This window comes from Phasianus colchicus, chromosome 1, assembly GCF_987193195.1.
Source record: "Phasianus colchicus chromosome 1, bPhaCol1.hap1.1, whole genome shotgun sequence".
Lineage (NCBI taxonomy): Eukaryota > Metazoa > Chordata > Aves > Galliformes > Phasianidae > Phasianus > Phasianus colchicus.
In genome coordinates this window covers 171,313,693-171,329,272 of record NC_143436.1, presented here as the reverse complement: position 1 = coordinate 171,329,272, position 15,580 = coordinate 171,313,693, and the positions used below count along the sequence as shown (strand labels likewise).

General features: G+C 44.0%; 1 protein-coding gene and 1 long non-coding RNA gene across 2 annotated transcripts in view; one reads left to right on the top strand and one right to left on the bottom strand.

Moving 5' to 3' along the window:
- The window catches only part of WDFY2 (WD repeat and FYVE domain containing 2), a 66,128-nt gene extending 55,061 nt beyond the window's left edge, over window positions 1–11,067 (bottom strand). The window contains exon 1 of the mRNA XM_031615912.2: window positions 10,813–11,067. Coding sequence (XP_031471772.2) covers window positions 10,813–11,003 — 191 coding nt within the window. The 5' untranslated portion in view covers window positions 11,004–11,067. The remainder of the gene's footprint in view (window positions 1–10,812) is intronic.
- Window positions 11,068–11,181: 114 nt separating this feature from the next.
- Window positions 11,182–15,362, top strand: LOC149920239 (uncharacterized). The gene is made up of 4 exons (XR_016470672.1): window positions 11,182–11,254; window positions 12,465–12,596; window positions 14,103–14,180; window positions 15,088–15,362. It is a non-coding gene; the product is annotated as an uncharacterized LOC149920239 (long non-coding RNA).
- The last annotated feature ends 218 nt before the right edge of the window (window positions 15,363–15,580 follow it).

Below are 15,580 nucleotides of genomic sequence, written 5' to 3'. Positions count from 1 at the left end.
ATTCTTGTAATTCAGAGATAAATAACAATTCTGTTTATTTCTAAAAAAAAATAGGGCTCTTTAAACCATGTAAAAATGTCTGTTTGTGTCCAAAAGTGCATGTGAACAAAAGCTCAATTTTAGAGCAAGTCAAAGGAGAGACCACGGCAGACAGTAATTGAGGTACACTAAGCTCTTTGTTAGGCTTATCCAAACTTCCTGCTTCTCATCTCAAAGTTTGCAGACCTTGAGCCATTCCTTCAGACATGTTCACATCCCGTAAAAAGCAGATGGATATGTTCATTCCTGCTTCCTCAGAAATGGGTTTTAAGTCATCAGAGCTTTAGAAGGACAAATATAAGCAGCGACCAAAAGTGATGCAGTGGATGAAACTAGTCGTGGATGAAGACTTCTTGGCTTGGTTTCCTGTTAATAAAAACTTATTGGGGAAATCTTCACCAAGCTCTCCTCTTATCTACCAAAGAACCCACTGGGGAGAAGGGAAAGGAAGAGTCCAAGCATCCTAAATCACAGAAAAGCTTTCAGAATTCAGTTAAACTTGATACATTTCCAGGGATTACAGCATGCAATTTGTTTTTAAACAATAAGTACATTCATAACCCCTTCCCTGGTATCTAACATGGGCTAGCCACAGTATGAGGAAAAAAAAGAAAAAAAAAAGACTGGAAACCTAAGGATCACATCAACCAGTATTCATAGAATTGCTGGTTAAACCGAAAACCCCACCACTGCTTTCAAACTACTCCAAATCCACGATTTTAAATAAGTAGTGATCCAAGCTACTGTGGGATTTCATACATTCCTGCTGGCCTTATGCTCCCCTACCATACAAGCAACTATAGTAAGGAAAGAGCACAGAGAAGGGAAGATAAGGTGCCAAACAACAGCATCACAGCCCTACCGATGTCCCCCAGAGCAATGTTCCCAGACGTTTAGTCTGAGCACAATGGGCAAGCATGATTCCTCCAAAGTAGTTCTTTGTCCATGCTTTAAACCTTCATCCGCTGCAAGACTCCAAGCACTGCAGCAAGTCAAATTCTCCATATTCCTCGGTGCTTTTGCTTTTTTTGGCTACAGATAAATCTAACATCAACATGAATGTAACCCAAAGGAGTTAGTTCAGTAAGTGTTTATATGGGACTGAGCTTATGATCCGCTCTAGTCTAGCAGATACATTTACTAGCTGGTATTCTGGAAGCATTATCACAGATTCATCTATTCCCATTCGTTTACTGGCAGTTGCAGAAGTCAGTGAGAAGAGATTTGTTTATGAAGTCTGATTCATTTCCTGAGGGGAAGAGACTGCACTCTTCTAGGGAAATGGAAGAGTGTCTATATGTTGTGTAATCAGCCCCTTATATATTACATACAGTGCTGATGACAGTGGTCTACCACACACCAGAGCTGACATGCTGAAGCTAACTGCTGTCTCCTGCTTGGAGAAATCCAGCATACATCTATTCCCAGCTGAATAATTGCAACTGAAACAATTTAAAAACTCCTTTTACTCCTGACTTTGGACACAACGCAACCTAGAAAAATGAGGTGCTACTATACTTCCACTCTTCAGAAACTGCTAAAAGCCTTAACTGCTAAGTACAGATGGGGCAAGGCTCAGGTTCTGGAGCTTAACTGTAGACTCCCTGAATGAATAGGACATGAAATAGGGTCCTGTAGAACCAAATAAAATGCATCATTTTCCTGATGCAGAAAATATCAACCTTTTATGTAAATATAGAAATATAAAATATCAACTTTACTTAAAAAGTCTTGGTCCAAGCTTAGGGTACAACAAGCCAAAGGTGTCCATTCTGACTTCACAGATACATTATCTTCTCATCCCTCTCCTTTAGCACCATTAATACAGAATCAGTTTATTCTTTTCCTCTGCATGTTTTTAGCACAAACAGAAGCAAGAACTGATAGAAACCCTGTTGTAGTGGTGGATTGAAATCAATCCTTCAGCCCTCGGAAGCCAAATGCAGGGCTTTTCAAAGGCCCTTCCACCTCCCCTTTGGATACTGGCCTGCAGAAAGCCAAGCACACAGAGGCTGCTGGAGTCTGAAGTGATGAGACCTGTGGGACAAGAGTGGCACCAAGGGCTGTATGGCACACTGATGGGACGAGCACAGAGGCTCCTTCTGGTCTTCCAACAAAAGTGCAATCAGCTTCTCACAGGAGCTTACTGGTGCTGGAGCTGCTGAAATAAAAACCTCAGTTCATGAGCCCAACAAGGCACCACGTGGAGGATCTTTCCTGCAGGTCATTTTTATTGTATTCTGCATGCAAAGATATCTGCGTGCTATAAAACACAAGGCTTTTGCAACATCAGCTCAAACCACGTTTTGGATGCCTCTGTAGCCTACATTTGCTCCAGCAGCATGGTGGGAGGGGAGACACAGTTGTCCCTGTGTCAAAAATAAAAGCAGGGAATGCAGAAATGAGAAGACACAGCTTAGTAACATAAAACCCCACAAAGAAGCATTTAAAGATAATTCAAAACATAACAAAAATGGATGCAGATTAAACAAAACATAAGCCATTATTTCCAATTCCAAGGTACTAAAATTCCTAAAGTTTCCAACTCACATAAAGGGCAACAAGTACCTAATAAAGACCCCCTCTATTAAAAGAGATTACTTTTCATTACTTTATGTGGCTTTTGGAGATAAGAGGCAACTGGGTGATATAGCCAGGCAATCTCTTTTAGATCCCTGAGTAATAAATGGGCCTAGAAACAACACATACAGGAAAATACCTGGCAGAATATTGAGTCTGACAGTATCTTCAGCCAGAATCTGTAAAGAAAGAAACCTCAATGTATGCGTTCTCAGATAAGCATTCAAATCAGAGGACACATACGCAAGATAAACTTTGCTGCACTGCTTCACAAAGGCTCAGCAGCAACCAGAATGAATGCATGACAGCAGACTAATTTTCAGCACTCTCCTGCTTCATCTTATCAATAAACATACTGATTTTCCTCCCTTAATCACTTATATATATAATTTCAAACCACGGATAAGCTAAATAATGTGGAAGTAGGAGACTGTTGGTACATCTAAATCATGAAAGCACTGCATGCAGAGGATATGTACCAATGGTTGGAATTCTGAATCAATTTCTTGCCTCTTATCCCCCACCATTCAGTATACGTTAGTTTGCACAAATGCAATTATGTTTTTGATAAATCTTATTAGCTTTAAAGCTAAAAAAAAAAAGAAAAAGCTTCAGCATCAACTCAAAATGAGACCCTTCTTAAAAACGCAAGCTGTTTACTTATGTATTTCACAGAGCAGATGCACTGCCCGTTTAAAAATACAATTAAATCCTTATTTGCTATTATAAATGAATTTGAAGCTGAGGATAAATTCATCAAATTTGTGCTCACTGCTGGAGCTGAAAAAATCACATTATCTATCACATTCTAAACACAGTGATGGCTCTTTCTTTGGTGCCTCTTGAAGGGGGTGCAATGCATTTGCTCTATCATCTGCATCCAGAGAATGCAGCCTGGTGGCAAAATAGGCCAATTCACATTAGGACAGCCCTTTCTCAGATGTCTCTCTACAGGAAACTGCTATTACATACTGGTAAAGGTCAAAAGCATTGCCTTGTGGGATAGGATCGACCACCACTGTTACTTCAAAAACCTGCTAGGAGCACTGATCTTTCCTCTCACAGTAAGGAGGAATGATGCACAATTTGAAGAATAAAAGACAACTTCAGACCACACTTGTCAGTAAGCCTGGCAGTAGAACTGTCATGCTCTTCTACCCAGGGCTGTGCTTTGGCATTGCCTTACATTCAGAGCTCAAATCCTCACAAGTTCCCTGAAAAAACTTCATTTAAATGGAGAATCCACATGGTATGACAAGCAAAGCCCATATGTTCAAAGCCTGGCCAAGGTTAGTTACACAACACTATTTCCTGCAGCCTGACTAAGAGAAAAATTAAAACACCTTTTTTTTTTTTTTAACCCAGTCTCCACAAATGTTCTTCCTTTAATGAGGATGGAGGCTGTATTTTGACCACCCACAATTTTAGCACAGTCTCATTCTCAAAGTTTATCAACTCTCTGATATCCAAAAATTCCTGTTGACCATTATTTAGCTGCAATTTCAAGCCAGCAGGCACACGGAGACTGACAAATACAGAATCCTAGGAGATGCATATGGTTTTGTGATTATGCAAAGCTCCCTCCCTGAGGGGCAGCCTGGCACACTCCCCCTCCTGCTTCTCCTTTTGCATAATTGTTCTTCCCATTCTCTAGGCTTGCTCCAGACATTCACCCAACCCTTGACAGCATTTACTGCATTTTATACTTCATCCCATGAAAGTACAAAGAAAGCTATTGTGTTTTCTCTTTCCTGGAATGACCAATGGGGACTGGCTCAGCTACGCAAGCTGCCTGCCCCCATACACAGCTGCACCCACTGTCATCCCAGCATCCATCATTTCCCCAAACCACATACAGACAGGAAACAGACAGGGCTTTTTGCACTCCTATTTTGCAAAAGCTTACAGTAGTGACTACCGCAATTTTCATCAAGTAGCTACAGAGTTTTATAGGAAGGCACCTGTATCTGACAGGCGTGTGATGGAAGCAAGGCAATTAAATACAGCCTCTGGAGAGTTTTGTGCACATCCTTTCAAATTGAGAGGCTCAGAATGCAGAGATGTGCAGCAGCTATTTGTGAAAAAGCCAGCTTCTTTCCTCAGGGCACTGCCCACTGTGTATGAAGCTTTCAAAGCTCCCTAGCACAAGAGCAGAGCATTATGCCCTCTCATATTCTCCTCCTCGCTTGTTCTCAGAGATGCCAAGCATATTCTGACGAGACTGTTACAAGATGCATTTTGCAAAACAAGGAGCAGCAGGTTTTTGGAAGAACTCCGGCATCACATCTGAGTGGTTTTCCTGCACACATTACTATGTGCGTGGTAGCATGCAAAATCCTGTGCAGCTGGAGAGAAGAAAAAAAAAATAAATAGGAGTTTGCCTCAATAGCCCAATCCTTCAGGGCAGGTCAGGCAAGCTACTGACATATTTTCAAGGTGCCACAACTTCATACGCTATTTGAGAGCTTCAGTCTGCCAACTGATCTTCAGTGAGAGGCCAGCCTTACTGAGCTATCAGCTTTACAAACGTTGCAATTCACTTATTTTAGGGTATGGCAGCTATTTAAAACTAAAGCATCACTACCTCCTCTAGACATAATTAGTTTTAGGAGAAAGACCAACAGGTTTTGTGCAATAGTCCATTTTGAGTTGTATGCCAGCTCTGCACTGCACAGCCAGCCCATAACCCCTGTTTGTTGTCCTGCCAGGGGCACAAAGAGGTGGCATTGTGTGGTCCCCTCTCCGCAAGGAGCATTGTTCAGATGCAGAGCTGGAATAATTGCAGAGAACGGTCACCAGGACAGATATACGATGTGCTGATGAGAGAGGGGTGTCAACAGACACCGGTGAAATTGAGGTTAGAGAAGACAAGGAGAAAGATAAGATCCATAAGACAGGAAGTGGATGTGCAGTCCCAAAACTTGCAGCAACTCGAGAGCATTGTGCAGCTGCAGGTAGAAAATGAGGCTGCTGCAAGGCAAATGCAAGCTGCATTTGGCAGCTCTCCTTGTTTCATACAGAGGCTGTGAGATATGATACATGCATCTACACCTTTTGTATAATGGATAACCTCTAAATCAGAGAGGGGATTAAAAACCACTGCATCTCAGACTAAAGGCTCAAGCGCCTTATCTCCCGCTGTACTTTGACACCTAACCACAGCACTGAAGCTGGGTTTTTACAAGCCATGGTCCAAGCCATGCTGTCATATCATATTTTTGCAGCTGCCACCTTGCAGTTAAGACATGAACTTAATACAGCTGCAGGAGCTGCATCCATTTGTGCACTGACCTACATGAGCCAGCAGTAGCAAGAGAGTGAAAAATCAGAGAGACAAGGCTGAGTCCTTGTGCTTTAAATCTTTAAGTGACACTAAGTGCTCAGTGGAGAGTACCAGAAGGCAAGGTAAACACAGGCTTTGTCAGCCTTCAGTAAATCATCTCTTGATGGCAGAAAGCAAAATCACTCAGTACCCCACAAACTGCTGAGGAAGGTATATCATTCCAGCAAGTACCCAGCGAAACATTTATGTACCAGCCCCAGCATTTTGGCATCTCAACAGGATACATGTTAGTGAAATCAGGAACAGTCGCTTTTCAACATCTGGAACAAGTTCTGATTCCGTGAGGCTTTTGGGCCTTCTCTCAAGCCTCTTGCCAACAATCCACTTCTTTCACTTGAGCAGCCAGCACTATCCTCCACCCCCAGCTTGGTTCCAAACACAGTCATCCACTTGCAACACATCCAAATAGTTGAAAAAGAGAAACATAAACCCTGAGCAAACAAGTTGCATCTGCAACAACAGGCCTCATACCCTTATGTTGTTTATGAAGGGTTCCTCCATTTCCTCTCAGTAATTCCATCAGCAACTGATGTTCTTAATCAAAATTTAAAGAACCTCCAGCACAGACGAGTCTTCTTACACTTCTAAAGAGCATCCACAACTTCTGTACTGCTACTCATACTGCAATAGCCTGGGTGTGAAATTACAGGCTTGTACTGATCAATGCACAAACAGCCACCACCGAAATCTGTTCTCATACCACCTGCACTTCTGCTGCAAGCCAACAGCCACAAAGCAGAATGGCTTTTTGTGGAATAACTCTGTGTTTAGATGAGAATTACAAATTCATGTCGCAATCACTGCTCTATGAAGAAATTGCTCTGCATCACTCCAGCACGGAAGAGAAATCCAGAAAGTTTTGGGGAGCATGCGGTTCGTCACATCTTGCCTTGCTGCAGAGTGATGATCCCATCTCACTTGGGAATGAACTACAATGCTTATCCTGGATCTGGACAAGAAAAGAATCACAAGGAACAAAAGACTGCTTTTGAGGTATTTCAGAGTGGAAAGAGCACACTTCACCCTGTTAGAATGACTGTCAGCAGATGCAAAAGCCAACTTCCATGATTTCTGTCATGTATGCACATTCCCATCCCCAGCGCACTATTAGTTTATCAAAGTCCCAGACTTCAGCTACAGGAGACTCACTCACTTTTGTACCCCTTAAAAACCCTGTCGATTAACATGCCCAGAAGACAAACCCCAAAAAACAAAGTCTGCATTTAAAAACCCCAACCTGCAAAACAAACCAAGGAATAGAATTCTGTACAGTTTTCTCCATGTGAGACAAAGACATGAATATGAATGTACATGAACAACAGCTGGGGCTCACTGCCACTTATGTCCAAACATTGAACCACACAAAGCCGAGACATCTCAGAACAAAAGGACTTCAGATGACAGAAGAGAGTGGAAAAGGCAGAAGTTTCTGTTCCCTTTTTTAAAAAATACAGAACTATTTCCTAAGGCATGCAGTTTACTCTTGGATTTTGTCTCCTTCTAGAAGACTAGAGCGCTTGTTTTTGAGAATAAACTAGAAGGGGTTTCAACAATTTTCTATTGTGAACTATGGAAACTTTTACTTCCCATGAATACTTTAAGGAAAACAACTCTTGCCTGCAACACTGATGTGTTCAAGGTCTGTAGCATGGAAGTTGGCACACCTAAGAGGGCACAGACCAGAGTTCATATTTATCAGGAAAGCTGTCGGCTTCAGCACACTTCTAAGCTTTTCTCCCCTACAGTATAGCTGGTAGTACTACAAAAAGAAAGCTGGTGGCCTCCAGCCCCTCCTGCCACGGCATCAGCACACCAACACCCAGCTGAATTAACAGTCACATCCCTGACAGGCTCAAGGAGTCACAGAAGCACGGCAGTGCCAAGCCCTTGTTGGCAGTGAGAACTGGGTGAGTCGGGATGCTCCTCCCGCCCCATCCCCATGCTCAGGTGAGATTAGTGATACTAAATCTCCAGAGCACGAAGGAGATGTGTCCCAGCTTGACATGCCAGTGACCTACTTTGCAGAAGTGCCCAACACCCACAGCTCCCTATGAAGTCAACAAAAGACAAGGACTCACACCAGTTTTGAAATGGCAGTGCATGCTTTTAACTGAGGAAGCTGGTGACAGCCTCGGGCCAGCTGTGCACATTAGGAGAATCCCATTTAGCTCCACGTGGAGAACTGAGGGCACTCAGTACTACCGATCCCTCAAGATGTATGTGTCTGTTTGGATATATGTGTCTGTTAATTCCACCCATTTGCTGACAAGGAAAAGAGCACAGATGAAAGCTCATCTCCTCCTTATAGCTCACCTGCATCAGATATATATATTCTTGGACAATGAATGCTGCTGCTCATTTAACTTTCACCTTCCTAGACAGGTGCATTCTCTTGCAAAATAAAATTGCGTATTATTCCAATGTAATTGTCTAGCAAAGAGATACAGGCCCAACCTACTTTGCCCTAGTAAGGAATGAGCAGTAGCAATTAAGATCAGAAGACATTGCACGCTGTGTAACTCATGTGACTCCAACTAGGAGTCAGAAGAAAAAATACATACACAGATGATGCACACTGAAAAGAAATTAACTTCGCAGATTATGTCAAGTTCAGATAGTCTTAATCAACCCCCCTTGAGATTACCTGTTTTCCCATCCATGCCTTTCTTTTTGAAGAACCCCCATACTCTGCATTATTACTTAGTTTTCATTTTATTCCTGAAAACGTGCTACAGACACAAGCAATTCAGGGCTATATCATGAACAGCTATGTCTGCAAGCTATAGCTGAAACCACTTCCACAGTCTTTAAAAAACAGATAAAACCACTGATACCACACAAAATACAAACTGGAGACCAAGTTCCTGCTTTGAAGGGTTTACAGTTATAGAACTGTACGATACACTAAGGAACTCCTTAAAGCAGTGTCTAGCTGTTGTGTATGTTGAAGCCTAACTTCAGCATCGATGTGTCCAGCTGCTAGCTACTAAACAGAGGAGAAGTGTCTCCACTGTGCTGCCCAGCCCAAACCAGCACCAGTAACAGTCCATCCCTCCAGCTAGTCCTCGGCAAAAGTTTCAGAGCATCCCCCTCATACAACCAATGCATATCACAAGCTGGTGAGCTCAGCCAAAACTCACTTATTTCCCTCAGAGATAGATAACATCTCCACAACCGGCCCTTGCAGTTTCCAGGAATCTCTCAAAGCCCTCCACATTCCAAGGCCATGAAACAACAGCCTTAACATTAACACCAGCAGACAGGTCCAAACAGGAAGGATCTGCAAAAGCACTGATGTTAAGAGCCTGGTAAACTGTGCTCCAGCCCTAGGTACCCTGAAGCCTCCAGGTTGGATTCCCAAACTGCTCTTCCTTCCAAGGTTTAATCTCTGAATCTTCTAATTACAATAAAAATGCTAACATAAATGGGAAATGAAAGAAAGAGCCATCAATGAACATCTGCATGCCTAAAGAAAGAAAAGGTATGATCACAGCTTGTAGCACCTCAAAGATACCACAACCCAGGCCCACAAGCAAGCACTTTACCTTGGTAGAGCCTTTAAACTAAACACCCTGTGAGCCTCCAGAGTCAACACGGTACCTCTTGCTTTGATGGAGTTACCCTGGATCAGCAAAGCTTCAGCCAAGCATCTGGCAGCACATTCAGCAGCAGAGTTCTTTGCAGGTTTCAGCTGGCCTTTGTTAGGGGTTGGAGGTGGGAGGGAGAGGGGGGTTCTCCCACTGAACCAGCCAGTTTGGAGAGAGAAAGCCCCAGGTTCTGCTTCACCGCTGCTTTCTTGAACCTGGTATCTTTGGTATTCATGAAGTACAGACCTCTCACTAAACCCTTCCTGTGCAAAGAAACACAGACTTGGAACACCAAGCTGTTTTCCACAAACCATAGCTGCTAAAATAACAGAAACTAGATACTAAGACAGGGGGAAAGATTGAGTGAGAGTCCCAAACAAGAGTAAATTCATTTTAGGAACGCTTTCTTACAAATAAAACGATTTGGCTGAGTAAGCACCGTTCAGCTTCACAACAAGTAGGTAAAACATATAAAGAAAACAGAATTGCGGCCATGTAGCGCTATAAAACTCTGCATCGAGTCCCCTTTGCAGAGCACTTGTTTGAAGCAGCTCTTCTCCCCTTGCTATGAGGCATGGCAGCTCACTTGGAAACCACAGCTTGGATGAACTTAAGCCATCTCACATTGGCATGGTTCACGTATCTGACAACTGGCTGGAAATCAATGCACAGAGAGGACAGTGACAAGATAAGAGATAGTGACAGATTTTGGGAAAGCTAGAAGAGAAATAACAGCAGTCACTCTGCAGGACAACAGGCAGAGACAAACAGTCCAAGCTGACCCTTGGGAATCACAACACATCGGCCAGCATCGGCCTTTCAAGCAGACAGCTGGGGACAGAGTTACGAGTACCCGAGCTGTAAAGAAACTCCGGTTAAAATACTTATTCGTGGGCTCTGTAAGAAAAAATGAGCTCGTGCTTTGAAGGCCGGCACCTCGTGAGTTCAGCGCTGACACCGCTGAGGGCTGAATTCAGCCCCGGCTCAGGAGAGGACGAAGCGCTGCCGAGCAGCCTGGGACACGCTCACCCCGCAGCGCACGGCTCGGGGGCCCCGAGCAGCGCTCCTTGGAACTGAACTCAAGATCTTATCAACGAGATGCGGTATTTTAAGCAACTACCGAGAAACACGGAGCAGGGAAAGGGGAACTGGAAGCGCTGTTTCAGCCCAGTCCCAAGCAAGGTCAAGCAGCGATCCCCGCGCCGTGCCCGCAGCCGCCTCGCTGCGGCCAGGAGCCCCCGCCGCAGCCCGCCCGCCCGCTACCTGTCCTCGGAGACGCTGATGACCCCGTCCTCCTTGGGCACGATCGCTGCCATGTTCACCACCTCCTGCGAGCCCTCGACTTTATTGAGCAGGAGGGGCTTGCGGGTCAGAGCTTTGGGCTGCGGCTCCGCCGCCATGGGCACCGCCGCTGCGGGAGGACAGACGTGCGGGTGCCCGGCAGCACCGCGCATCCCCCGGGCTGCCCGGGAAGCAGGAACCAACGCGGCGGCGGCACCGCCCCCGAGCCGGGCCCCCGAGGGGCGTGCCGGGCCGGCAGCGGGAGGCGGGGCGGGGGGCGATGGCGGCCGGAGGCGTCGCCATCTCGCAGCGCCCCCAGGGGGCGGGTCCGCCTGCGCGGGGTGGGAGACGGGCGCGCCGAAATGCAGACAGAGGTGGCCGTGGGTACAAGGCTCGGCTGCACGAGAGAATTCGCAGTGATGAGGTCTGCAGTAAAGCGGGGCTTCTTGTATGATGGAAGCAGAAATTCACCTTCAGAGTTCGTCCCTAAGGGAAACGCGACAGGACTACAGCAGCTGATTTCAGCAAGCTGCTGCTCACTCGTGTTTCCCGTTGGATTTGATGAGGTCCAAGAGGATCCAAAGCTCTGTGCTTAAAAAAGCACTTAGGGTGTATACCACGGGGAAACTTTGGTCATCAATGGACGTCAGGGGGAAATTCTTTACGGAGAGAGTGGTGAGGTACTGGAACAGGCTGCCCAGGGAGGTTGTGGATGCCCCGTCCCTGGAGGTGTTCAAGGCCAGGTTGGATGGGGCCCTGGGCAGCCTGGTCTAGCATTAGGTGGAATGGTTGGTGGCCCTGTGTGTGGCAGGGGGGTTGGAGATTCATGATCCTTGAGGTCCCTTCCAACCCTGGCAATTCTGTGATTCTGTGATCAATCTGGAGGACTCTGGAAGACAGTGTGAGGTGTCTGAGCTGTAGTCTTGCATCAGAAGCGATCTACAGGCTGGAAAGCATTATTTCCTTCCAGCAATCCAGTGAGCACGTGAGGAGGGGGAGCAAATTTTTACACGCTATGATAATGATAGAAGAATAAGGAAGGGCTTTAAACTAAAAGAGGCCCTGGCTGCCCAGAGAAGTCATGGGTACCCCATCACTCAAGGCCATGTTGGATGGGGCCCTGGGCAGCCTGAGCTGCTGGCTGGCACTGCCCATGGCAGGAGGCTGGAACTGGATGATCTTTAGGTCCCTTCCAGCTTGAGCCACTCTATGATTTCAAGTATAATATTCAATTTACCCACAGTAAGGTGAATAGTGGCAGTTCTCTAATGAAAAAAAAATCATAATAATCCAAGCCAACAAAACAGTGCTCCTGATTCTCAGTAGAAAAACTGAGGAGGCTTATGAATTCAGTGGATAGGGATGTATTTGTTGTGTCAAGATTTATAGAACTGAAAACTAGGCTCCAGTTAATGTTTAGTAAACTGAATGTGTTATGCTAAACAAGGAAGCAGTACCTGCAGGAGGAGAGGCACTGAAGCTCTGCTTGACTACACTACGTGGAGTTCACAAGTGTACTGTGGGGGGAAAGGTCTGGTAGGCAACAGATAATGGCTTGCAGGAAATGAATCTGCACTCTCAAGCTATTTCCCAGAGGATGTATGATCACATCAGATAACATCCCTTTCTCACAGTTCATAGGAGGGGAACTACTACCAGAGAAGCAGAGATGCAGACCAGCCCTCCTACTACTATGGATGACCTCAAGTTCTAGGCTGGACCTACAGCCAGAAATGTTTGCCTTGCTACTTGATGAGATGTGAGAGGTATTTTTTGAAGATGTTGATAAAATGGACAATTTTCAGAATAGATATATATCTTAAAAATGTCTTTTAAAATTGAAGTCTGAAGAAATCTGGCAAGGGCTGCTCCCTTTGCAGTTTGTTTGTATTCAAGACTTGGCAGTATGCACTGTTAACAGATAAACAGGGGCTGACTGTATGCGGAAGGCAGCATACTGAAGGCTGCAGGGAGTCATACAATCCTTTTTGTCCAACAGACTCCTAAGGAAGTGAGTAAAGGGGAAAGGACTGTCATAATAAGCAGAGACATGGTTCACAGGACCAAAAGTAACTCCTATGCATCTTTCAAATTAGCTGTTGATTTTTTTTTTTTTTAGTCATTTGCCTATTAAGGTGTTACATTGTCCTATTTACCTTGCCTCTCCTGTATCTTTAAACATTTTCAGACAACACTTCTCCTTCAAGATTTAAGATATTTTTCTGGAGGAAAACACTGAAAGCAGAGATGCACATTTTGTTTGAATCTCCTTTTCCCAAAAAGGTGTGGCTGTGACACAGTTGTTGGGGTGCACCTGCTGAATGCCGGTTTCAGGGGCAGCTACTAAGTACATGCATTTGGATGAAAGCCAGTAATATGATGAAAGCCAAATGCACTTGGCTTTCATCATATTATTACAAACAAAATCTATGCTTTATATAAAAATTTGTTTTTTGGCAATAATTGACCCATTGAAAAAACAACAAAAAAGAAGCCAAATCCACAATGCAAGAGATGCTCCGGTGGGCTTACAGACAGTCAAGATAAAAATTTTCAGGACTTATTTTAAGGATTAGCTTTAATGGTGACTTCCTCAGCAAGACTAGGAAGGCACTTGAATAACAGAAAATTAATGGTGTCCTGAGGTCTAGTATATCACTTTATGTGGTGTCCAAATCTGAGGTCAGTGCTCTAATCTCCTTGATCAGGTAGGGAAATATGCTTGAGATATTCTTCCATGCAAAGTTTGAATGGCTCAGAGAACAAAAAGTGATGCTTGAAAGCTGTGGAGGGAAGGAAGGAAAGCAGTGAAAAAATAAGAAGATCTCAGAGTAAGCCAGGAGCCTGTAGCATACTCCTGTGTTGCACCTGATAGGCTATGGTCATAATGATGGAAAATATATTGATGAAATCACCAAGATCTGAGTGTTTTTCCAGATCTACAGTTGTCACACATAATCCATCCAAAAATGATTTGCATTTTAGAAACAGTCTTCTTACTGCTACACAAACTAAGGAACAAAAAGACTTCAAGTTAGAATAGCTATACTCAAGAAAAGAAATCTCACAAATACTTCTTAGCAGGTTTTTTTTTTCCTTCCATTTTCTATCATAGCTTTGTAGCTAAAATGCATGGATTAAAAGTATTTCTAAGATTATATCTTGCAACTAAATAAGAAACCATGAAAAGCAAGCTTATATACTTCTTTTTCAACATTCTTGAAAAGCACAGAATTGAAAATGATGCTTGTCAGGTATGTAATTTTTTGCAGGTACTGCCACGGTATGCTTGGAGTATTTGGACTTTCCTGTAAGAATCTATCTGCCAGTAACATAGGCTGAAAAACAAGGTGAAAAAACACTTAATTGCTATCAAGTTAATACTGCATCTTTGTGATTTTTTTGTTGGTGGTGGTGGTGCAGGTTGACTTTCGCTCTTTTGCTACCTTTTGCAGCCTACCTGCCTGCTTGCAAGACTGGCCTCCATATTCCTGTGCTGGAAGAGGACAGAGGAGCTCTGGGAAAGGGCACTGTACTGTTTTGAAATGGTGTGCTCACATACCATGGAGCTGCCTTCCATGCTCTCATGTCACACCAGAGCCTTGGCTATTTTCTGCAGTTTCTCCTCTGCAGTCTGGTTTGAAGCTGGTGAGCTGAAACCAATTCCAGAGCTTCTCTGGCACTCTGCTTTAAAAGTTGCTCTCTGGCTCCATCTTCTGTTTCGTTTGCTGAGTTTTGTTTTTCTTTTTTAGTTTTGGTATAGCAGGGTGAGATTTTTCTGAGTTTTACAAACTGTACTTGTTTTAAAAAGTAGGTAATTGCTTCTTGTGTGACAGTTGTGACCATCGTGAGCGGGTGACCCATGGGGACCTGGCCCTTTCCCAGCTCTACCATTAGCCCTGGTTTTAGATACTTGTTTCTTCAAGATTGTTACTTCTGCTCAAACCAGAAGAAAGAGCACAGCTCCAAAAGCAGTGTCTACCCTTTTGGCGTAATGGTAACTGCTTTGCAAAATGGTGATCGTGACATGATCTGACAACACAGTGACACCTTGCAAATCTTTCAGCTAGAACTGGAAAGCCTTGGGGCTGCCAAGTAGGAGTGGGATGACTTTAATAAGCAGCTTGAATTTTGTGGATACTAACAAAACCAGTTCTTTACTAGAGTGCCGAGCCATTATACATGAGTAATATTTATAATACCTGGAACAAGCTTTTCATAAAGAAAAAAAATGATTTTATGTTGATTAAATTTTAGGCCAGAACACATGCCCCTTTGAGCCATGAAGTAAACTGATTGCGGTTGCTCTCACTCTGCAAGAGGGACTAATGTGGGAGAGAAGCTGCACTCTTCCTGATTCAGTGCTTAGATTCAAAAGTGCTCCATTGACAGTGAGCCAGATTTCAGCTTCTGAAGCCTCTTCCTCGATCAGCCATGCAGAACCAAAGGGCTTGTACACACAAAAGGTAAAAACACTTGGCAACAAGTAGAGGCACCTCTCAATAGCCATCGAATGCAGCAGTGGCTTACTCTTACCCATGATTTTCTACTCTGTTGGTAAGCTAAATGTTTTATTACTTTATACTACATGGGATTTTACTGTTTCTTCAAAGCCTGTAGCTCTATGCAACTGCAAAAAATTTGTCCTTAAAATTCTTCCTTTGCAGTTGCCTTGTTTTGTCAGCAGTGATAGCCTTCATGAGATAGTTACTAAAAAATTGATTTCAGATGTTACATCATTCTTAGAAGC